At 33.9% G+C, this 24,153-nt stretch overlaps 6 protein-coding genes and 1 pseudogene across 13 annotated transcripts; 6 read left to right on the forward strand and 1 right to left on the reverse strand.

Moving 5' to 3' along the window:
* Positions 1-2,075: 2,075 nt before the first annotated feature.
* On the forward strand, positions 2,076-3,426 carry LOC8275549 (cytosolic sulfotransferase 16). Its single transcript, XM_002519093.4, has one exon. The coding sequence runs from the start codon at positions 2,229-2,231 to the stop codon at positions 3,246-3,248; it is 1,020 nt and encodes a 339-aa protein (XP_002519139.1). The 5' UTR covers positions 2,076-2,228; the 3' UTR covers positions 3,249-3,426.
* Positions 3,427-5,097: 1,671 nt separating this feature from the next.
* LOC8275548 (B3 domain-containing transcription factor VRN1) lies at positions 5,098-8,488 on the forward strand. Of its 6 annotated transcripts, none has more exons than XM_002519092.4 (7): positions 5,098-5,255; positions 5,380-5,520; positions 6,301-6,973; positions 7,057-7,238; positions 7,335-7,727; positions 7,824-8,093; positions 8,272-8,488. In XM_002519092.4, exons 2-6 carry the CDS (start codon positions 5,392-5,394, stop codon positions 8,082-8,084), a joined length of 1,638 nt encoding a protein of 545 aa, XP_002519138.1. In that variant the 5' UTR covers positions 5,098-5,255; positions 5,380-5,391; the 3' UTR covers positions 8,085-8,093; positions 8,272-8,488. The 6 variants fall into 6 exon arrangements, with proteins under 6 accessions (XP_002519138.1, XP_015574587.1, XP_015574588.1 ...); XM_015719101.3 differs by having other exon boundaries at positions 5,099-5,255; positions 5,352-5,520; positions 8,242-8,488; XM_015719102.3 differs by having other exon boundaries at positions 5,099-5,255; positions 5,352-5,520; positions 8,248-8,488.
* A 973-nt stretch (positions 8,489-9,461) lies between these two features.
* LOC8275547 lies at positions 9,462-11,682 on the forward strand (annotated as a pseudogene).
* Positions 11,683-17,087: 5,405 nt separating this feature from the next.
* LOC8275543 (B3 domain-containing transcription factor VRN1) lies at positions 17,088-17,943 on the forward strand. Its single transcript, XM_015719078.1, has 3 exons — positions 17,088-17,348; positions 17,461-17,574; positions 17,686-17,943. The coding sequence occupies exons 1-3, from the start codon at positions 17,088-17,090 to the stop codon at positions 17,941-17,943; spliced, it is 633 nt and encodes a 210-aa protein (XP_015574564.1).
* Positions 17,944-18,868: 925 nt separating this feature from the next.
* LOC125368593 (cytochrome P450 CYP82H23-like) lies at positions 18,869-21,425 on the forward strand. Of its 2 annotated transcripts, none has more exons than XM_048374623.1 (2): positions 18,869-20,016; positions 20,141-21,425. In XM_048374623.1, exon 1 carries the CDS (start codon positions 19,005-19,007, stop codon positions 19,965-19,967), a length of 963 nt encoding a protein of 320 aa, XP_048230580.1. In that variant the 5' UTR covers positions 18,869-19,004; the 3' UTR covers positions 19,968-20,016; positions 20,141-21,425. The 2 variants fall into 2 exon arrangements, with proteins under 2 accessions (XP_048230580.1, XP_048230581.1); XM_048374624.1 differs by having other exon boundaries at positions 20,686-20,822.
* Positions 20,369-23,101, reverse strand: LOC8275540. Of its 2 annotated transcripts, XM_025157316.2 has the most exons (3): positions 22,604-23,101; positions 21,905-22,441; positions 20,369-21,435 (listed from the first exon to the last, which is right to left on the reverse strand). In XM_025157316.2, exons 1-3 carry the CDS (start codon positions 22,764-22,766, stop codon positions 21,383-21,385), a joined length of 753 nt encoding a protein of 250 aa, XP_025013084.1. In that variant the 5' UTR covers positions 22,767-23,101; the 3' UTR covers positions 20,369-21,382. The 2 variants fall into 2 exon arrangements, with proteins under 2 accessions (XP_025013084.1, XP_015574640.1); XM_015719154.3 differs by having other exon boundaries at positions 21,905-23,092.
* On the forward strand, positions 20,836-21,315 carry LOC8275541 (xanthotoxin 5-hydroxylase CYP82C4). Its single transcript, XM_048373561.1, has one exon. The coding sequence runs from the start codon at positions 20,836-20,838 to the stop codon at positions 21,313-21,315; it is 480 nt and encodes a 159-aa protein (XP_048229518.1).
* Positions 23,102-24,153: the final 1,052 nt, after the last annotated feature.

Genomic DNA, 24,153 nt, shown 5'->3' on the forward strand with positions numbered 1-24,153 from the left:
TTGCCTTTACAGCGAGAGTAAGAAAATAATTATCTTATTTCGGATAGGACATAGCCGGTTGATTTCCTGACGAATAAAAAAAAATAAAATGATTTATTACTGACCTTTTATTTGGTTTAATGGTACCTGATTTCACCAATGATTGAAAGGTAACTAAAGTAAGTGATTTGCTAGGTTAAGGTAAAAGTGTTTTAAGGGCTGTAATTGCACTAGTCCTTTTATTGAAGTGTTTCCTGGTATTTATAATAGGAGAGGCTTATGGCCTTGACACTAGAGATGGGGCCTACATTTAAGGGAGCCGTGAGTTCCGATTTTAGAGGAGTCGCGTACAAATTATAATCTTATCATATGATAAAATTATTGTAGTAAGGAAACTGGCATGTGAAGAACCTATCTCCATGGAATGATGAGTTCAATAAAATCACTACTGTACATTTTGATGAGGATATGGATGTGGCAGATGTATAACTAGATATCAGTGTCAGGTTGTTTTCAAATTATCATGGTCAATAGTTTTTCATTTGAAAAAAAAGAATAAAATAAAATGAAAAAACCTAAAGAGTGGATGCAAACTGACTAGATAGCAAACAAGAAAAATGGTCCATAAGTAGGAATGTGTCTGTGGTGGTGAAAGAGTGAAGTCTCCATGTGCATGTGCATATGCATTTTTGCATGTCTTGTGATTGTCATCTCCATCACCATCTTCATGAAAATGAGTGAAAGATAGCCAGCTAGGGCTCATCATGGACATCAGCTCTGTCTGTTGGGTATATGAATGTAGGTTTCATTGAAAGGGATAGGCTCTTTTCGTTAACGGCAGTGTAGTAGATAGTTTTTGGTTTGTTCCCTCTCTTGCTCTTCAGTTCTTTTCCTTCGTTTATTTTTTATAGTTAAATTTTTTATTTAATTTTGATGTGTATCTCACAATAAATAAAAAAGGCGATACATATATATGAGTATTTTATATTTTAATATTAAATGACGATACATATTTTATTATTTAAAATAAATAGATATGTATTAATCATCTACCAATTTAATATATAAGTAGAGACATAAACTAAATCTAAATAAAAAAAAATTCTCTAATTTTTATAATATTTTTTACCTTTTAGGTGCATTCATTTACCAAATGTGAAGAGTGACTTAATTTTTACAGCCTTAGGCAAGTTATAGAAATAAAATTTTTAATATTAAAGTAAACAAAAGTTAAATTAAATCGTAAATTTGCTTTTCGCTTTTCTATAAGCAAAATTACTGATAGAACTTTTATATTAAAATTTAGTCAATAAATTATTTTTGATAAATAGAATTGTTAAATCATTTAATCTATCTTGAAATATAGTAATAGTATAAATTATAATTTTATCATGTAATTTTTTTTAAAATTAAAGTGATTAAAATTGGTGACAATAAAAGACTCAGTTTCATTTTGATTTCTCTTCATCATCCAAACATGTGAATAATAGTTTTTTACTTTCACTTCTCTCCCTCTCGTTTTCTCCATCTTCTAACCAAAAGGTAAAGATTCTTTATTGTTCTATATAAAGAAAGTTTTCTTCTCAAATAATTTTTTATTTTAATATATCTAAAAGATAATATTAATTGCAGTTTTATGAATAATATTTATACAAATAATTAATATTTTAGTTAATGAACTACAAAATTATTGAATAAAGTTAATGAAACTTTACGGGATTTCATGATATTTATGATTTATTTTTTATATTTAATGTCTAATAAGTAAATAATTTTAGTAATTTAAAGATTCCTATAAAATAGATTTTATTTGTATGGAATCTCTTTTTTTTTTTAAAGTAACTTTTGTTTTTAGATTTTATATATATTGTTATTTTATTTTAAATATTAATTTTTACTTATTATTAACAAAAAGATTAAAAATAATAATTAATAAATATATAAAATGGAAAGAAAAGTCACATTTTGCTTTCTAAATGCAGAGCTAAGCAAATAATTTTATTTTATATTGAGAGAAAGAAGTTTATTAGAATTTCATTTCTAAAATAACTTTTTATAATAAACAAGAAATCCATGAAAGATATCTTACAGTAAGAAAATAAAATATAGATATATATTAGGTCGGCAAAATAGAGCTTGCATTAGCTTGGTATGATGTTAGTCCGCGGCATCACTTTTCCCGTATCTTTATTATTTTATCTCTTCATTTGAGTGCTACAAGGAGTTCCCTTCTCCGATTCCCCTGCTCCATGGCGGCCGCTTCCCTGCAATCTGAGCCAACTGATCAGAGAGACCAAGAAGTATCCCAGCCCAACATCAACACCTTAAAACACTACAATGAAATACTCCCAACTCTTCCTAAATCAAAAGGCTGGTGGTTTGATCATTTGCTGCAATACAAAGGCTTTTGGTTATCATCTGATGTTGCTATTAAAGGTCTCATGTTCCTTCAAGATCATCATTTCATCTCTAAACCTGATGATATCGTCCTAGCAACCTATCCCAAATGTGGCACTACATGGCTCAGAGCTCTCATTTTCGCTACCATTAATCGAACCTCTTATGATTTTGCCACTCACCCTTTGCTTACTAGCAACCCTCAAGACTTTGTTCCGTTCTTGGAAGGATACGTATTTCAGGATCCATCTGTTCTTGAAAATCTGCCTTTGCCTCGCCTTCTCTCTACTCACCTTCCTTACTCTCTGTTTCCAGAGTCTATCACAGCGGCAACCGCTTCGGGTAGCCGGTTTGTTTACATATGTCGTGACCCTAAAGATGTTCTAGTTTCCAAATGGCACTTTGCTCAGAAGTTAAGGCCTAAAGGACATCCACCATTTTCGCTACAAGATGCATTTGAGATGTTCTGCGATGGAGTCTCGCATTATGGACCCTACTGGGATCATGTGTTGAGTTACTGGAAAGCAAGCTTAGAATCTCCAAGAAAGGTATTGTTCTTGAAATATGAAGACATGAAAAGAGAACCTTTAGTCCATGTTAAGAGATTGGCTGAGTACTTAGGGAAGCCTTTTTCAACGGAGGAGCAGAATGAAGGTGTTGCGGAAGAAATTATAGAGCTGTGTAGTTTTAAGAAGATGAGCAATTTGGAGGTCAACAAGAGTAAAAGTTCCAACTACTTAATTAAGAACTCTGATTTTTTTAGGAAAGGTGAAATTGGGGATTGGAGGAACAATTTGACGCCTGACATGGCAGCTCGTGTTGACGAGATCACAAAGGAAAAACTACAGGGCACTGGATTAAGCTTTGGCTGATCAGCGATGGCTGATGCAGCAACAGAGGCCACCATATGGATGAATAAAATCTATTTATTTTATTTTATCGTTTTTGTTGTTTAATATAATGATCCAAATCCTGGTACGTCATGTTTAATGACAGTGGTAATTTATTGTCTTTGTTTAATATTAAATGTATCAAGTGCCTTCTCCTATAGTTGCATTATCTTTTTCTTTTCCCTTTCAAATAGTCATATGCTTTTGTTCGTACTTCTTTTCATGTTTTATTTTCATTTTGTTTCTATCAATACAACAGTGAAAAACTTCTAACAAAATAGTTAAGGACCTTCTAGAGCCATCAATCAAGGGGCAATTCAGTCTCCGGGGGATGTGAGAAATGGATAATGACTGAATATAATAATTGTCAATGCTTATAAGATGGAAGAATCAATTAACACTTGTGCGGAGAAAGAAAAATACAAAACAGCTCTATTTCTTTTTTATTTGTATAATCGTGCTTTCTACCATTTTAAATTATAATAAAACAAATCTATAAAAATTAATATTATATTAAAAAATATATATTTAGTAATTTTTTATATTTTTTAAAAAATTAACGCGTATTATATGACTTTTATAATTATTTTACTGTAAATATTTTTAAAATTTTTATTTTAATATGTATATTTATTTTTATTTATGAAATCTTTATTTTTAAAATTATAATAAAAAATTTAAAATTAATTATATATATTAAAAATAATTTTAGATAATTTCTTTGTACATTTATAAGAACCAGTTGTTTAGGCTGTTATACGATCGTCGTAATTATTTTAATTATAAATCATAATAATTGAATAGTATATAAATTAAATAGATTTTTTAATATTTTAAAATTATTTAAAATTAATAATAAATAAAATATTTTTAACGTCTTTATTATCTTTTTATATTTCAAAATTTTATTAATATAATAATATAAAAATTATAAATAAACTAATAAAATTATAAAATTACACATAAATTTAAATTTTATATGCCAATAGTCAGTATATTATTAAAATTATAAAATCATATTTTTTAGAATAAAATAATATATGTATGTCAAAAAAATTTCATTAAATCCTATACATATTAATGTTTTTTTTTTATTTTTTTTTATTAAAATATTTATTTTCTATATGTATAATGTCTGTTAGATGTAATATTTTATAATAATTAACTTTTTATATTAAAATATTTATTATTTGTTAACTTAATATTTATTACGGTTAATGTTAATGTTCAAATAGAATATTGATTATTTATGAAAACTTTTATTATTTTTGTGATATATATATAAGGAATTTTACGATTGATATAAATATTCATCATTTATAGGCGTCTTATTTATTAGTTTGTCAGTGAATATTTGTTATTAATAAAAATAATACCTAATAATACATTTAAATGAAAATACACACATATATATATATATATATATATATATAAATCCTCCTTACACGGTTGGTAAATAAAAAAAATATCAAGTTAAAATTATAATATAAATATTTATATTATAGTATACAGATTTTTTAATAATAATTAAATTAACAAACAATGAATATTTTATATTTAAATAATAAAAATTATTTATTCAAAAAAATTATATCCGCATCTAGTGTGCGATGCAAATTTTTTTGTAAACAAACTGGTATCGGATCCACGATAGAAATCAACCTTATAATTTGCGAATAAATCCAACATCACCGTAAGGTAAAGTAATAAGGAAAAAGACCACTTCATGTTCCTCAAACTATTGTCTTATCTAAGATGAAATTGATTTTACTCGTAACAAAAATTTTAAAAGAGAAATATAATAAAAATTGATCTAGACAATATGTGGAGTGTTTGGGCTTTCCGTTCTTACTTCTTTCTCTTTGCTCCTTTTCTTCTTTTCGAATTTCCCTTTAAAAAGAATATATAATGGGACTAATTTGTTTTATTCTGTTCTCCATTGATGACTGGTGATATTGCACATTAACGAATAACTAGCAATGATTTCCAGTAAGTAGTAGTATTATCCCCGCTTTGGGGCTTAGTATCTTTTTAAAATAATATTATTAATTAATATATTAAACTGTTCCTTTTTTTATATTATAGGTAGATAAAATTAGAGTTGATCTTTTAGGTGGCTAGATTTATGGCTCTCCACAGAGAAATGAAATCAAATGGGGATGATCGTCGCCGTTTGCCACATTCTCCGGCGGAGAAGCCCTTGCGCCATTTCTTCAAGATAATCCTTCCTAGTAACCTAAATGATATGAAACTGGTAATTCACTTTTATAACAGCACTTCTGATTGATCGCATGCAATTCAGTGTTGTTGTTCTTCTATTTGGTAGAGGAGGATAATACAACAACCTACAGTATTTGCTCTTGTTTTTTTTTATTCTCTTGGTTTTCTGCTGGCTGTTGTTTCTATGCAATCAGCCTGAGTGTATTTTCAAAATGGTCAACTGGACTTTGATTGGTTTTTGCATGCAATGAAAGTGAGACACACTATCAAGTGCAATATGTTCAAAGTACTTTTAGTTTGTTCTTGAAAATATCTATACTCTACTTGAGAGCTGGAAATTGATTTTAATATCTAAACAGTCCTACATCCCCTAGTGCAATTCAGTATAATGTGACAAGAAGCTCACTTTAACATGTTGATCTTCTGATTAACAAGTGATTGTGTTATTATAGGAATTAAAAGTAATTCCATGCATGTGTGACTAGAAAACTAATGTAATGTCAATATTTAAAAATCTTATTGATGAAGTTGAGGTGGTATCAACGGTGAATTTAAGGACAGAGAGAAGTCTGTATGCTTTACGTCGTAGGTGAAATACTTTGTGATTCTCATTTTATGGCCAGCCTTTCTTGTAATAACTGTCATCTGCAACTGATTTAATTGAACCTGACACTGAAGTACTTGTTTGAGTAACGAGAATTATGCAGCAAGTCCATTAACTGTGTGAAATATGAATATATAGATGTTTATCCTTGAACTACTTTGTTGAATTTGCATTTACATATATTTTCTAACTTGATTAAAGTACCTGTAGAGGATACCAACTAAGTTTGTGCGGAACTTTGGGAATGAACTTTCTGATGTTGCTAATTTTATCACCCCTAATTGCCGGCTTTGGAAAGTGGGATTGAGAAAGGTGCACAATGACATTTGGTTTGATGATGGTTGGCATGACTTTGTCAAACACCATTCAATCTGCATCGGATACCTTCTAGTCTTTGGATATAGAGGTTTTTCCGATTTCAGTGTTTTCATATTTGATGTGTCTGCTTGCGAGATTGAGTATCCGTGTAATGATCAAGGCCTTGTCCATGGTGAGAAATGTCGAATCCAAAATCAAGTTGAAGTGGAAGATGATAACCCCACTGATGTCTTTGGTTCTGGAATTTTATCCCCATCCTGCAGTTCTTTAAAGAGCAAAGTTTGCGATGCAAGTGCAAGTAAAGAAGAACCCAGCAAAGAGGTCGCCCCAGCAGAACAGAACCTGGGGATGAAGAAAAGAAGTAGAGTTGTTGTCTTAGGGGGGCACCCATATCTTAAGCGCAATTATGAGACAAGGAGCAAAAAGGTTAAGGTGGAGCAGTTGGATCAATTAACTAATATTGATGCTAATGAATCAAGAAAAGGGACATTGGACAGATACGAAATGTCTTGGTCACATGAGGTTAATGAATTGCAGGACAGGAGTAGGTCTAGAGTTAAATCTGGTAAGCTCAATATCATTTCTAATCTCTTTCCACAGAATGCTTCTTTATTCCTTCCCCTATATAAACGAGTTTATTGAGTTCAGGTGAAAATCAGTTGCTACCAAGATGTGAGGAAGATATAGAAATTATTACTAGTGAAATGTTTGAGGTTATGAAGTTCTCCCCAGGAAGTATGAGGGCCATCCATGCTGCTAGAAAGTACAGCCCTAAACATCCTTCTTTTATGGTTGTATTGTACCCATATAATTGCTGTAACAATGTGCTGGTAAGCCCTTATACAGGTTATGCTCATGAAGTTCTCTACTTATGCCAATAAAATAAGCTTATCTGTGATTCTTCTATTCATTTCTTTATGTTGCAGTATGTGCCAAGAGGATTTTCCGAAAAGTATCTCAGTGAAGCTCCTAACTATCTTATACTAGAAGTTTCTGATGGGCGAGAGTGGCAAGTCCGTGTCCGAAAAAATTGTAGACGTTTGGATTTGGGAAGAGGATTGACTGCATTTTTTCGCGACAATAATCTGAAGGCAGGAGATGTTTGTATCTTTGAGCTGATAAAAAACACTGAGGTGATGAAAGCTTCTCTTTTTCATGCAGTTCAAGATGATTTAGAAATTATTACCAGTGAAACGTGTGAGTCTACAAATGTATCCGCAGAAAGTAAGAAGGCAATCGATGCTGCTCGAATGTACAAACCTGCAAATCCGTCTTTTATGGTTGTGTTGCGGCCATATAATTGTTATGACCATGGGCTGGTAAACTTTTATATAAGACATGCCCTTGAAGTTTTTCCAGTTCTGCAACTGAAATCAGCTTAGTGCCTTTTTCCTTTTTTTTTCTTTTTACTGCAGTCTGTGCCAAGAATATTTTCTAAATGGTATCTCTGGAGAGCTCGCAAGTGTATTAAAGTAAAAGTTTCTGATGGAAGAGAGTGGACAATCTGTCTCCAAAAGAGTTGCAAACACTTGGTATTTCAAATGGGATGGAAAGAATTCTGCAAGGACAATAATCTTAAGGCAGGAGATGTTTGTGTCTTTGAGCTAATAACAAAAAATAGGGTGCTGAAAGCTTCAATTTTTCATGCAAATCAAGATGCTGGACCTGAGAATTGATTGCTAAGGGTGAGAACTGCTTTTAGTACCTTTATTTTAGATTCTGTTCTAAAGTATCATACTGCAATTTAAAGGAACTTAATTCAGATGCATGTAATTAATGTTTTGACATGTTGCCAATCATTGAATTACTTGTCTTATGCATCAAACTATCAAGTTATAGATGCATTGTTGCTCGCTCGTGCAGGTTACTGAAGGCATGCAGGGGGTTGCTTGAGCAGGCATTGAAGGCAAACAGGAGCTCACAGTGAATATAGAGCTTCTATCGCAGAACAGTGATGGGTTTCCAGCATTTCATTTTGCTTCTAAGAATGTATAACGTGCATTCTGAAAAATTGTAAAAAGGATTCCCAAACTCCGTTCTAGCAGGAGGAAGAAGAATGCAGATAGTTTTTTGGTTTTCATCATAATGTAGATATATGGTAAGGCAGGGATGCTTATACAGAACTGTCACGCCATGGCGTCAATGAAGGTAGATACGACGGCTAGTGTTTAATCCTTTTTGAAGTAGTGCAAGTTCAATTTGACTTCCAAAATAGGAACGGCTAAAGCTCTTTGGGTATCTTTGGGGTATTTTTTTTTTTCTTCTTAAAATCAGACAGCTAAAAAAGTCTATGGTTTCAGCTGTTCCTGTTGATTAATCAAAGAAATATCATGTCTATAGGGGAAATAAACTCTTGTAGCTTAATTGGGGTCAGTTTGACAATCTTCATTAGACATGGGAACAGCACAAGATCAATATATGAAAAGGATTGGAAAATAGAAATAATGAAATGTTCAGAAGGTGAGACAAAAATCTTGCAAGTTATGAAATTTAGGGGATTGTGGTTAAGCCTGTGTTCCTGCATTTCTCACCTTTGTCTGCAATCCTCAGTCTTAAACTTACACCGAAATTCAGTAAGTCTCTCGGCTCAATATTTTGACGTGCCTGAAATAAATGCATATGATCTGTTTTATCATCTAAATAAATTCTACTAATCGGTATGCTTTTGGCGTTGGCTCAGGCGTTCAATTATCCTTGATTTTATATAACTAAGAAGAAAGTCAATTGGTTCTTAGAATTAGTTTACTACCACAGAATGAATCATTTGAAAATCGGGCGTAACTTAACTTTAATGTTAAATTTTAATGGACCTCTTTATGAAAGCAGAACATTTAACTGGTCTAAGGCATCACTGTAAGAAATACAGTTTTAGGTACTACCCTTCTTTCATTGCTTCTTAAATAATTCATGGTTCACTTGCTTTTTCAGGAATCAAGACAAAATACTCTATGCTGGCTTACCTTTTCTGCCATGCTAATTTCTAATGTGCACGACTTAAAACATAACTACTCTTAAACACCTCCTTTGACCCTGAAGCAAAAGTTAGTGCAGAATTATTGGAAGAAAACTGCAAGCAACAAGAGCATCATCAACCGCCCTGAGAAAATTCCTTTAAACAGTAAAATCAATGGCTGCCCAGAAGGAAATGGGATCTGATGCAAGACCATCTCAGCGGTCAATTTCTCCTTTGGACCGACCATCTCCTGGTTTCTTTAAAGTAATTCTTGAAAAAACCTACAAGCCAAGAGGATGGTAATTCTTTCTTATACCGCCTTTCTTTCTTCCCTTTCTCTTCCTTGTCAATGGAATGAATTGTTTGTTTGGTAAAGAATTTCTTATAATCTTGGCTGTCCGTTCTTTTTAAATCTTTTTCTCTCATTCTTTTTATATATTTCCTTTTATTTAATTTCTTTTGGCTGCAGTTTGACCCTTTTTCCTGCTAGCATAAGTGAATTTAAGTGGATTTTCATTTTTAGTAGAACATTCAACTTGTTTTTAAAGCTTCCTTCAAGCTGTGGTTATTGTGTAGATTTTCAATCTCCAGAATTGGGAGACATTAAAGGATAGGGTATGATTGTTTTGTGTGCATGAAGAAAATCTTAAGCCAGTTGTTGTCTACAAGCATGACTTACTTTGGTTTTCGATTTCAGAACAAATCAAGCTTAGTCGATGAGTTAAGATGATTGAAATCATAAGACCTGCCCTGGCCTGATTCTGAAAGCTCGCCCATACAAAATGAATTACTATTCTGTTTGTTTTTGCTTGTTCTGTAAATATAAATGATAAATGTTCATATCTTCATGATATTTTCTCATGTGTCTTCCTCTAGTTTCGGTCATCTTCTCTGAATTTAGAAATTGAGAGTGCAAATTTTCTTTAACAGGGTACCTTTGATGGCTTTAATCCTTTATTTAAAATTCAATATCTAAGCAAACTTCAATTAACCATATGCAGATGATTCCGATCAAGTTTGTGAGAAACTGCTTTGATGCATTTTCGCATGATGTTAATCTCATTGTCCCAAATGGTCATTCTTGGAAAGTAGGATTAACAAAATCCGAGAATAAAATTTATCTTGACAAGAACTGGGATGAATTTGTGGAACATTATTCAATTCATAGAGAACACTTTCTAGTTTTTGGGTACAAAGGACTCTCCACTTTTGAAGTGCGCATATTTTAATCCCTCTGGCTGTGAGTATCACTACCCTTCCATTGCAACCACTCAAGAGCCTAAAGAGGATCATGGATGTTCAATCGATCCTGAGGATGGAATTGGTGGTTTAGCTCTATGTTCTCTGAACAAGCATACAGCCAAGAAAAGAAAATGTAGTAAGATGCCTACTTCGTCAGAGAAGAATCAAGAAACTACAAAGGGCAGCAAAAATGTTGCTTCTCCTGTTAGCCCAATACAGGAAAACCTTAAAACAACCAAGCAACGTAAGATGCAACTATATGTTTAAACCTAATTTTCTAAAGCTCTTCATAGTAATAATATCTCATTTTCACCAAAATGATGCTCGGTAGCATATAAATCGTTTAATACAGATGAAGCTGAAGGTGCAAAGAATGTTAACGGTGGCATTGGATTTAGAAAGACATATCTAAGAAACGAAAGAACAATCGATGCTTGAAGAAATTTCAGGACTAAATTCCCTTGCTTCAACATACTGATGCGAGAATACCATTTCAATCACAACTTTGCGGTAATGTTTTCTTTTTAATTTAGCAGAATTAATATGGTCATGACTTTTGTGAGTACCTCCTTTAGCCGAATGTATTTTCTTTTTTCTGATTTTACAGTATTTGCCATCTAAGTTTAGTAGAAAGTTTCTGAAAGTACCCGAGTATATTAAACTTCAAGTTTCTGATGGAAGAGAAATGGAGGGTTAAATAAATAAACGATGTGGGTCGAGTCAAGCAACAGAGATATGATCGATTCACTTTAGGGGATGGATGGGCTGCATTTCACAGGGAGAATAACTTGAAGAAAGGAGATATTTGTGTTTTCGAGCTTGCGAAGAAGAATGCCTGGAAAGTTTCCATATTCCGTGATTGACAAGCAACAACTTTTTTAATTTATTGTTTTTCACCCTTGCTGATGAGAAAAATGGACTTGAGGGGAGCCACTCCTCCTATATGCAATCTGTAATGAAGTTTCTCTACAAATATGAGGATGATGTGACCAGATAATCCAGTAAATTGGCATACAGTATTAATCATAATTTTAGAAATGCTTAATTTAAGTGGTTTATAACTGTATTAAATACTGTATAATATATTTGATTAACTACATGCAATAAATTAATAAAACATTTGGTAAAACTCACATAATTATTTGAATCAGTTGAAATTTAATTTTTTATTATGGTTTTCTTTAAAATAGTATTAGAAAACAGTAAAAGATATATAGAAAATTACATGCAATTCATAAAATTCAAGTGGAAAGAGAAAGCAGTATGATTATCTAAGTTTACTGGAATTTGACTCTTTATTATGCTTTTTAAACGTGGACAAGAAATTTTTAGAAAATTACATTCAATTAATAAAAATATAATTATCTTTCTTTTAATTATTTTTATAATTAATAAAATATTAATATGGAATATTAATTAATCTTGATCTGCATCAAGGTTTAGCATTTTTGTAGAAAGAAGAAAGAAAGAAAATTTAACAGTAACCCCCACCCTGCTCTCAAACAGCAAACTTAAATTCTTGAGCAGTCAAGCTGATGGTTAAATGTGAATGTCACACTGTTGGAGTTTCAAAAGGTGGAAAAATCAATTAAAATAAGACCTTATTGTGATTATACAATAAATACCATTGAAGTGATTTAATTACGTTGATGACTACATATAGAGAAAAGGCCAAATTAATCCAACGTATGATTTTTTTTTTTTTTCCAATGTTCTGAAGTGTGAGAAGAATAAGATGGTGAGATCCATGTAGAACCTTAATTGGTTATGGAAGTAAACAATAAAAATTACATTTTCAAAAGATTAATTGTTGAGGAAATCAAAGCAGTCGTTTCAGAAAATAAATATGGCAAAATAAGGGCATGAAAACCATCTAAAAAGATATCAACTCTTGAAGAACTTAATTTTCATACCTCTATCAGGAAACAAGAGTACTGTTTATTATATCTATGTGTATACATATAAACTTGAGATAACTGAGAGTTTTCATATAATGGCTTCCCAAGAGTCAGAGAGGTCTTGCCGGAAGTCACATACTCCGGACGAGATACCAATTTAGAATTTTTTCAAGATATTCCTTCAAAGTACCATCGAGGACAAGAAGCTGGTAATGCACCTTAAGTTTTTTCTTATTTACATTCATGAAAATAGAAACTGTTCATCAGGTAAACATATATCTTATAACTTAGTTTTGGGTTATGAAGTCTTGACATGTTTTTCTTAGAAAGTGACTGACAAGTTGATTCTGCCTCTTCTTTTGATTGGGTTGTAATTGTTCCTTTGTTGTACTTGTATAGAGCTTTATAGGATTATAATTAATGGTTGCATTACCCAAAAAAAAAAAAAAAAAACTTAGACATGCTTTGTAATATATATAATGTTGTGTTTGAAGGATTTTATGTATAACTAAGTTTTGAATATTTGCAGAGCCTTCCATTGAAGTTTTGAGGAGACATGGGCATGAACTTTCTGACATTGCTACACTGACCACTGCAAAAGGCAAAGTTTGGAAAATGAGACTCACAAAAGAAAGGAAGAACACTTGGTTTGATCATGGTTGGCATGAGTTTGCTAAATTTTATTCCCTCTCTCATGGACAATTCTTGGTATTTAAGCATGAGGGTCTGTCCAATTTCAGGGTCCATATACTTGACATGACTGCTTGTGAGATCACATACTCATGTATTGTCAGAAGTGGTGATGAACAAGAACAACCAAGTAATCATTTTGATGAAACCGAAGATGATGATTGTTTTGGATTTTTGAGTCCTACTGCATGTCCAAGTAGAGGCAAAGGGGCATCAAACAAAAGGAAGTGTCATTTGTCAGAGAAAAATCTGCATAGATTTTGTTCTGGTTCTGACCATCCTGGAATTAATAAGCTTCCATAGGGTGTTGCCTCTGCAGACAATCAAAACTTTGAGGAAGAAGAAGATAAGAGAAAAGACAAAAAATGCAAGATGGAAGAGGTGGAAGTAATAGACTTAGGTGATGGAATTGATTCTGTTTGATGTTATTTTTATATACATATGAATCCATATCCTCATTTTATGTCCTGCGTTTTGTTCAGATGGAAATGAGTCGGCAACATGTGAACAAGAAAGGGAAATATTTGTTGGACTATACTTTGACAGCTTAGTCCTAAGGTTGTCTCCAGAGAGCAAGAGGGCAGTAAGTGCAACGAGAATGTTCAAGCCCAATAATCCTGCTTTCATGTGTATAATACAGAAACGGAATGTGCGTAGCCTGGTGGGTTTTTCAACTAAATGCACAAGAAACTTTTATTCCATTTTCTAGTTTTTGAGCTTCATTTGTTAATACTGCAGCGATTTTATGCTTGCGTGCAGTATGTGCCGGCTGCATTTTCCAATAAGTACCTGAACTGGATTCCTAGAGGCAAGAAGATTAAGCTTCGAAATTCTGATGAAAAACAGTGGCAAAGAGAGTGGTTTGTTCGAATCTTACGGAGAGATTATGGGGGCGTGATTTTTTTTACAGAAGGGTGGTCTATCGTTCCGAAAGACAGCACTTTGAATTGCGGAGATGTATGTATCTTTGGGCTGATTGATCCGGAGCGTATTGTGCTTAAAGTTACAGTCTTTTATGCAACTTTGTAGCAAGTCTATTCGACCTGTTAGATTATTGGGAGGAGGAGTGAAGTTGCTGTATTTTGTTTGCTTTCATGTTTCTAATGATTGTTTGATGTTTGAAAATGCTTGGAACCTCTAATGCATAGAATATTTATTTTTTGTGGGTCTCATTCCAAATGCAATAGTATATACACATTTCAGAAAGAAAATCATGTCTATAGCCAGTAAGCAATATAGGATTATAAGTATGACACATTATAAACAAAAATGATGATAAACTATGTAGGTACAGGAATACTGATGTGAATAGTAGCAACAGTGGTGATGAAGTGTTCTCTGAAGCCAATAATGGACAAACTCCACTGGAACAGCATGAAGTAGTATGGTTACTAATCTATAAATCCCTGGTATATCCTATGATCATTGATTTTTTCCTTTTCTTTTTCCCTGTTTTCCTGCCTTGAACTAGAAAACTTAAATTGACTTGACTAGTTAAGTAGATAAATAAATGTGAATGCCACAATGTTGTTGGAGTTACAAAACTGAAAAAAAGAAGTTAACTAAAATATATCAATTGTGACCAGACAATAAATGCCATTGAAGTGGCTTAATTATAACTTAAAAGTTGATCACCATATTTACAAAAGACCAAATACAATCAAGGTATATTCTTTTAATCAATGATCTAAGATATTCTTTGAAGGACCTTAAATTATCAATAGTTATGGAAGTAAACAATAGTAAATAACATTTCAAAGGAGTGATGGTTGACAAAATACAAAACAATTTTCAGGAGATAAATGTAGCAAACACAAGGGAATGATCAAAACCATCTAAAAGATGAAAACTGTTGAAAAAATTTCCATCCATTAGGAAAAGAAAAGAAAAAAAAAGAGCAGTAAAGCACACTACAGATATTTCATGAGATAACTGAGAATTGCATAGAATGGCTGGTAAACAATCAGCAGCACCCTGTGATAGGCGTCGCCATGTAATGTTCAAGTTAAGGTGCACAACACCGGGGTAGGTACCTGCTATAGTGACATTGCTATTAATATTTGTTGGCTGATCTGAAACGCACGTAATTAAGTGGTGCTGAACAAAATAAGTCCTGACCAAGGAAGACGATCTTTAAGATACAGAGCCTTAATTGCCGAGACGGATGCCCTCTCTCATAAGGACACTGCTACTATTGGTCTAAGCTATCTTCTGTAGGGAATTTTCCTTCACGAGAGCCTCCTCAAGAGGAGGTTATAAAGCGCAATTGTGATGCGCCTTGGAGGGAAAACTCGGTTGTAGCAGGTGTTGCTGTTATAAGCAGGAATTTCAAAGGCAAATTACTAGATGGCAGAACGAGAAAAAGTGCATTGTTCCTCGTTATTGGCGGGTGAATCTAGAGCAGTATTGGAGGCAGTTTTGTTAGCTTTTGAATATAATCGAGTCTGACCCAGCTATTGTAATATTAGCAATTTGATCTCAGGTGGGAAATTGAAGCTATTGTAATGATTAAATCTCATTTTACAGTCCTTCAATTCTTGCATTCTTAGACGTATGTCAGGAGACAGGCAAACCAATTAGCTGATTGGCTGCCTACTATTCTATTAATTGGGAGATAGACTCCCTTCTAACGGTTTGTCTTTTATTCCTGTAACTCTAGCCAACCTTTGTATTTTTGATGCCCAAAGGACCCTGTGATGCAATTGTTGCGGTTCAAAAAAAAAAAAGAAATACCGGTAGAGATGGTCGTATGATATCTTAAGCTCTATTTAGAAGAGCAATGTTTTGTTATGCAATATTCATGAAAAAGGGAAGTCTTTCACTGAGAAGACTTTTTCGTTTGAGCAAATTGAGTTGGTCAATATTGGAAAAGGTATACAGAATTTATAAATTTCATGCTAACTCAATTTTAGGAACATTGTTTACCATACTTTAAGAACGAAAGAGAATGCATTTATGCTGACAAACAACTAACTGAAATCAATAGAAAAGAAACTGAAAGCACTCTGAATGCACATGAATGTTAGTGAATTCATTTCATTCAGTTTATCATATCCTTGCAGAGTCCAAAAAACAGTCAAATGAATCAGTTTATTAAAGACCCACATAATCCTTGGTCATAGCAATTTCAACTGTTGAAAAATATTATTGGGAACATCGTAACTTGGCCATTCAGGAATCAATTCACTCATGCTTAAAAGTCTATATAAACCATTTCAAATGTAGCAGAATTACATAACATCACTTCAAGATAATCCTTACAAATTAAAGTAGCATTCGAGAAAGGAGTTGCAACTAGAAACAATGGGTCGCCGGCCGTCAATGGAACATAAAAGTAGGCGATTCCGGCAGCACTCAACCCCTAGGTAGGAGAGTCCTTTCCAGCGATTCTTCAAGATAATACTTCCAAGTACCATCAATGACAAGAAGCTGGTAAGGCAAACACGCGATCCTTGTCCGATCTAAATGCATGGAAGAGAGTATTTGATTACTTTTTATTTAGTAAAATGTCTCTATAATCCTTTTTCTGCTTCATGTATCTGGCTATGGATGGTATATTTAATTTTGAGCACTTGCAGGGTCTTCCATTGAAGTTTGTGAAGGAATATGGGAATGAACTTGCAAATATTGCTAAACTCACTGTATCATCCAATGGCCGTGTTTGGAGAGTGGGACTGACAAAAGAAAGGAATCACACTTGGTATCTTCATAATGGTTGGCATGAATTTGCAAGCTACCATTCTATCTGCTATGGATACTTTTTAGTATTCGAGTACAAGGGTATGTCTAATTTCAAGGTTTTCATATTCGACATGAGTGCTTGTGAGATTCCATACTGGTGTAATAAAGATCCACCAAGTAATATGAAGCAATGATCATTACGTAAATCTGATGAAATGGGAGATGATGCTTCCTCTGAGATTTTGGATTCTAATCCAAATCCAAGTGCAAGCAAATGTACATCAAGGAAAATGGACTATACCTTACCACCAAAGAATCTGCCTACACCTATATATGCTGCTTTCGGAGACAAACAAGAATATCAGAGAACGGGCAAGAGTTGTAAAATGGAAGAGGAGGATGACATGGTCCAGAATGGAAATTTCAACGATGCGAAATCTAAAGCTAAATTTGGTAAATATCCCCATTTTTATGATGTATTCTCTCCTTACGGTGATGCTATTGCGAATCAGTTGTCAATCTATAAGTCAACTTATTTTCTCAATGTGATGACGAAACAGAAATCTTTACCAGCATTAAATTCCATAGCACATTATCAAGAATGCCTCAAGAAAGCAAGAATGCAGTGGAAAAAGTACTAAAGTATCTGCCTACACCTTTTTGGAAATCATACTGGAGAGCTATCTCCGTGATAAGGTTATGGTATGTCCCTGCAATAGTGCACTAGTTCAACTTCTTTGAGTATCACTTTCTTTCTTTTTTTCTTCTTCAATATGTTTATTTGCAAATTGTAATTGTTGTTGAATTTTGCAGATCGTTCCAGCCTCATTTGCTAGGATATATATGCGGGGTGCTTCAAAGGATATCAGAGTAAAGAGTAGTAAAGGTGATGGAAGAGAGCGGGCAGTCCAGAGTGATTGGATTAGGAGAGGTGGATGTTTGCGCTTAAACGGATGGGCTGAATTTTACAATGACAATTATTTGGTGGAAGCAGATGTTTGTCTCTTTGAGCTGATTCACATGAGGAATATTGTCCTTAAAGCTTCAGTGTTTCCTGCATATTTGGAGTAAATTTGATCAAATTTGTGTCGATGATTGGTTATGTTCATGAAAGAAGTAGAAAGTAGTCGAATCTTTTTTTGTTGGGCTCTGTTCTTTTATTTTTTGCTGATATGATGTAGTACAAGGAATTTGCAAGCGTATCAGTAATAGGCTTGCTAATGTGACCTTAATCAAGAGCTAGTAGTAACAAAGTTCAAAGGTTTATCTGTTCTTGAGAAAAACTCAGTATGTTTTTTAGAGTTATTTCCTTTTAGTGCTTAATAAGATGAATTAAATGCTATTTACCGTTGGATTCTGATCCAATATATAAGTTGTTTTTTTGAATTTTTTTATTATATAAAATCCTTTTAAATTTTTATACAATCAACCACTATCTTATTCGTGTAAAGTCAATATCGTTAAAAAATAAAATAATAATCTATAATTATAATTTCATCTATAAATTTATTATTAAATATAAAATTCATTTAAAATTAATTATTTTAATCAAATTAGAATAAAAATTTATTTATTATTAAATATAAAACTCATCCAAAATGATTATAGTATCTAGAAAAATTAATTAATATTATTTTACTTACTCTAGTTTTTATATTTTTAATTATTTTAATTGGAATAAAATTTAAACATTTTAAACAATTTAAATTTATGATAATATAATTAATTATTATATAATTTAATTTTAAATTATAATGTAAAATAAATATTTTGATTAAGAAATTATTTCTAATAAACTATAATTTTTAATTCAATTTATTAAAAAGATAAATAATCATTTCATGCTAATGAATATCATTTATGGAGAAATTTATACATCTTACTAGAAGACATAAATGAAAATCATAGTAAACCTAGGCTTATTATGATTACTCCTTGAGGCATATATATCCCTACCATTGAATCTGAGCAAAAACCTGGACGCTGTCGTGTCATCACCACACACCAGAAAAAAAAAATGCTAAGATATCTCAAGATTGCTCTTAAAATAAAAAGGATGTCGCCATCTAAAATGGATAATTTCACTGATATACATTTTCTCTAATATTTCTTTTTTTGAAGGAAGAACAACAATGAAATTCTTCTTTTATTTACAAGATCTCAGCTTGTACACCTTTCTTCTTGCTACAATCCTTCTCTCACTAGCCATAAAATATGCCAACAGAAACAAGAAAAACATCAAGAACCCACCAGAACCATCAGGGTCATGGCCGTTCATTGGTCACTTGCATCTTCTTAGTGACTCTAACCAGCTACTGCACAGAACTCTGGGGTCCATGGCTGATGAGCTTGGACCAATCTTCTCTATCCGCCTTGGAGTTCATCAAGCAGTTGTCATAAGCAATTGGGAACTGGCAAAAGAATGTTTTACTATCAATGATAAGGTATTTCAGACACGTCCAGAATCTTTAGCAGTAAAAATCATGGGCTATGATCAGGTTATGTTTGGTTTTGCGCCTTATGGAAAATACTGGCGTGATGTCAGGAAGCTAGCGACAGTTGAACTTCTTTCAAACCGCAGGCTCGAGTTGCTGAAGCATGTCAGAGACAGAGAAACCAAGTTATTTTTCAAAGAATTGTATCAGGAGTCAGTAAAGAATGGAGGGGGAAATACTGTTATTGAAATGAAGGAAAGATTTGAAGAACTGGCAATGAACATTATAGTAAAAATGATTGCTGGGAAGAGATTCTTTGGTGGTAATGGAATTAGAGATGAGGAATCGAGGCGATTCTCTAAGGCATTAGGAGATTTCATGCAGTTAACCGGGTTGGTGTTGGCTTCAGATACAGTTCCTTTTCTTGGTTGGGTGGATTCCATGAGGGGATATATAAGTGAAATGAAGAGGACAGCAATGGAGTTGGATAGTTTGTTAAGGAGGTGGGTAAAGGAGCATAGAGAAAAGAGGCTCGAAGGGAGCATCAAGGAGGAAGAGCAAGATTTCATACATGTTATGCTTTCTGTCACGGATGATGGCAAGATTTCTGCTGATGCAATTGATTCCATCATTAAGGCTACTTGCTTGTTAAGCATATAGCAATCAAAATTCTTTTGACTTGAAATAACATGAATCATGGCAGACAAAGGTAAGTTGTGTTTAATCAATTGCGTGCAGAAATGAAATTTATGGACGGGTTTTCCTTTAATCAGTTCTCGTTGAAGGACAAGAAAGCAACTCTTTTTTTTTTTCCTGTTTTGTTCCTATTGCAGTCACAAACAAAACCAAGTTGGACTAATTGCTTCAGTGACACGTGATGAAGAAGACCACCAATAGGGTTATAAGCACTCATCTTTCCGAGGGAAAAACTCAAGATATAGATTGTCCTATTATACAACTTTTGCATGATAATGCTATCAATCAACATAATGGAAATATTATATGTCATTCAAGTTTGCTCTATTTTTTAAAAGAAAAAAGAAGAAAAGAAAAAGAATGGATGGAGTATTGAATCTTTCAACTTTGAGGTACCTTTCGTTAGAATCAGGCTAGCTGAAATGTTTAGATGCTGTATCTAATTTCTTCTATTTCTCGATTTTGGTAAAGAAACAAAGAACTATTTCAGTTGATATATAGCCTGTTCCTTTCACTGTAGAATGACCTTAGCCTGCTTTTATCCCAGAAATTCTCATTCTTGGTCTAAAAATAATTAGACACTAAAAACTTCTTTTAATCTAAACTCTGAACTCTCAGTTACAAATTTTGAATGATGTCTCTTTAGTTTGTCATCTTATGCGGTGTATTATGTGTATTGTAGAGTCTTATCCTGGGAGGCAGAGACGCCATCGCGGTCACTCTTACTTGGGCGTTATCTTTGCTATTAAACAACCGTAGCGTGCTGATAAAGGCTCAAGATGAGCTTGCCATCCACGTAGGAGGGCACCAACAAGTGCACAATGAGTCATGCATGACGAACCTCACATACTTGCAAGCTATTGTGAAGGAAACATTAAGACTATACCCTGCTGCGCCACTCTCAGTGCCACGGGAAGCCATGGTGGATTGCACCATAGCCGGTTACCACATCCCAGCTGGCACACGCCTTTTTGTTAACCTGTGGAAGATGCACCGTGACCCTAACATTTGGATTAACCCTTTGGAATTTCAGCCCGAGAGGTTCCTGAATGAGCATACCCATCAGGATATCAGGGGTCAGGACTTCGAATGTATACCATTTGGATCTGGTAGAAGAATGTGCCCAGGAGTGTCATTTGCTCTTCAGATTCTACACCTCACACTAGCTCGGCTGCTTCAGGGCTTCGAATTGAAGAGAGTCTCAGATAATCCAATTGATATGAGTGAGAGTCCTGGATTGACTTCACCTAAAGCAACACCTTTAGAGGTTGTTCTTAGCCCAAGACTACCTTCCATGCACTATGAATGTTAATGTTAAGTTGAAAGGAAAACTGGAGGGCCAGTGGACTTATTGGGGTGTAAAGAATTTAAGCCATTAGTCACTTCGCAGGTGAAATTCTTTTCACTATGCAAGTCAAGTTACAATTTGCGCCTGCACTATCAAACCTTAATTTTTCAGCAGAGGTGAAGGAGAAGTTAGAATATCATTATAATAGATAGAATGACAAAAATACTTTTGCAGGCCAGTTACTTTGTAGCTGTATCACACATCTTAAACTGCTTCATATTTTAAAAGTGGCAAGTTGTATAATGCATAAGCGTGGAAGAACTACAGCTAAGTAGTCTAGTGTTAAGCATATTTGCTACTCCACAAGCACCTCTAGAGCGAAATATATAGATGTTATCTGGAAAGAGAAACAGGCGCAGTTTTAATCTCACTAAGGCAGACTAATAGTAACACACACAACATTAACAGGAACTGGAACATAATTTGATAAGTTTGACAGTTACAGTAGTCAAAATGTTAACTGTTGGCATAAGCATACCCTGTCTGACATAATACAATATATATTAGATATGAGCTTGCTTGAAGCCATCAATTGTGATGGGGACATCTGTACCTTTATTATGGAGTTGCTCATACTCAATTGACTGAACCCTTGATGTGCATCTTCCAGCAGATTTCAGGCAAGCACCCCCCGTGAACAACAATATTGCAGCTAGGATCCAACTGAACTGCAAGTTGGCAAGCGCTCTAGCCCTCAAGTCTGCATCAATAGATCCACAAGTGACTGCTCCATGCATGCCATAAGTGTTGGCCTCAGACAATTGCATGACACAACCCTCAGGTATCAAGTTAGGAACCCATAGCATAAATCCCATGTTCATAAACCAACATCCTTGGAATACAACAGAAATTGAAAGCACAAGAGCTGCAGGAAAACTGGACGGAAAATTAGTTGCAGCTAAAGCTGATACAAGAGAGACAAATACTATTAGCTGCAAGAGCCAATGGTAATGTCCTTCAAGTCCAACGTGGTCAGTTGAGTGGAAATGGAGCAGGAATAGCTCTTGACCAAAAACAGAGGATGCAAGGATTCCACTGACCCCAGAAAGGATTTCAGATGAATGAGTTATCTCTGTAAAAAGGGTGAAACCTGAAAATATGGCAAGATGGAGAAACATGGTTGCATGCTCAAAATTATCAAGCTTAAAAGCATAGCGGAGGAGAGGGAAGTCTAAAATCTGCACGATAATTGCAAAGGCGGAGAAAGATAGCACAAATATAAGCTCGAAGTGTTTGAGTCTTGAAAGAGTACCATAGAAAGGGTACCAAAACTTTGCATTGAAGCTTGTGGACCCTTTGAGGCAGTAGGCTCTGACAGTGTTGATGGTGTGCCATAACCCGAGGAGGATTAAAGCCAAAGCAGGCACAAAATGGCCTACAAACGTCCCCATGAAACCTCTCTTATCAGTCTCCATTAGATAGCCATTCCAAGCCTTAAATACCTGAAGTAACTGAAATAGCAGAAAATATTTCAAACAGCAGTAACAGATTATAGCAAAAACTTAAGTGCATGTTGCATGTGTTTCCACAATAAACTTGCAAGAAAAGACACAGCTTGTAACAATGGAACATCACAAAATAAGTGCGGTCCCCCATAAAAAGCATATTAGTTGACACTGTCATTCTGTCACATGATACTTCAGGGCCATAAAATTATAAAGTTTGGGGATCTAAGTTGCCGAGTCACCAGCAATGATTTAGCTAAAATTTTAACAACGTCAGAGTCAAAGTAATCAATGAATATGGATTCATCCCTTCTCTCAATTACAATGGTTAGGTTTGCATTGAAAACAATAGCCCAATCTTTATACAAGTTATAAAAGCCACGACTCTTCAAGGTTGTGAAGGTTACAAGATTAACCAATCTGCATGCAGTGGAGACTGATCTGGCTCCAATATCAAGTATAACAAATAAGATGTTTCCACCTGTTAAAGAAACTGAATTCTCGGAATGCCACAATCAATTAAAGTCATATGGTAGTAATAAAGTGAATAAGATTCCAGGTATATTACCTTACTACTAAAGCAGTATCTGAAAGATGATGCAAGTGTCCAGCTCCATTTCAAAAAGTTAACAGTTTTGCAGCACCAGCAGAAGGAGAAAGTAGGATCACAGAAAAGAAATTCATGGAAAGACAATAATGCCATTAATTGGAGTTTGAAATTATTATGCCAAATTGATGATGCATTAGAACATCAGCTTCTTAGTTTTATTATTTTTCTTAATTTTCCCAGACTGTAAATATTCTATACATAAGAACCAAATGAAGCAGCCCATGTTCTATTTCCAAAGACATTAATCCCACGAAGATTGGGTATGAATCTAGATTGACATCAACCAACACGAAACCTAGGCTGTCAGTCAGGTTACCTGCCTTCAAACTAGGAAAGGCTAAAAACAATCCGTTTAACATAAGAGAGCCAATTTCTAGTCAGAATGAATGACTAGCGATGTACCGTCCAGCAAATGATGCTGAAGTGCCAGACCTCTCCACAACTGCCACAAATAGCAAAATGCAATCAAACATAGCACCGACTCGCCATCAGAATCCACTGTGATGTCCCAATCACGGACATTCATTATGCAATCTAGTTTGAGATCTAGCAAGACTCAGATGAATCCAGCATTAAATAATGCCATATGACTATTGAATTGTCTTAAGAGAATCAAACCTAGTTTCAAAATGAGTCAGAAAGATTAACATTTGCAACAGTAAGAAGAAACAAATATAATTACCATTTCATTGACAAATGATCTCATACTTGGAAAATTTTACACTTCATAGTTCTCTAGGAACTCTG

This window comes from Ricinus communis, chromosome 5 (genome assembly GCF_019578655.1).
Source record: "Ricinus communis isolate WT05 ecotype wild-type chromosome 5, ASM1957865v1, whole genome shotgun sequence".
Classification (NCBI taxonomy): Eukaryota; Viridiplantae; Streptophyta; class Magnoliopsida; order Malpighiales; family Euphorbiaceae; genus Ricinus; species Ricinus communis.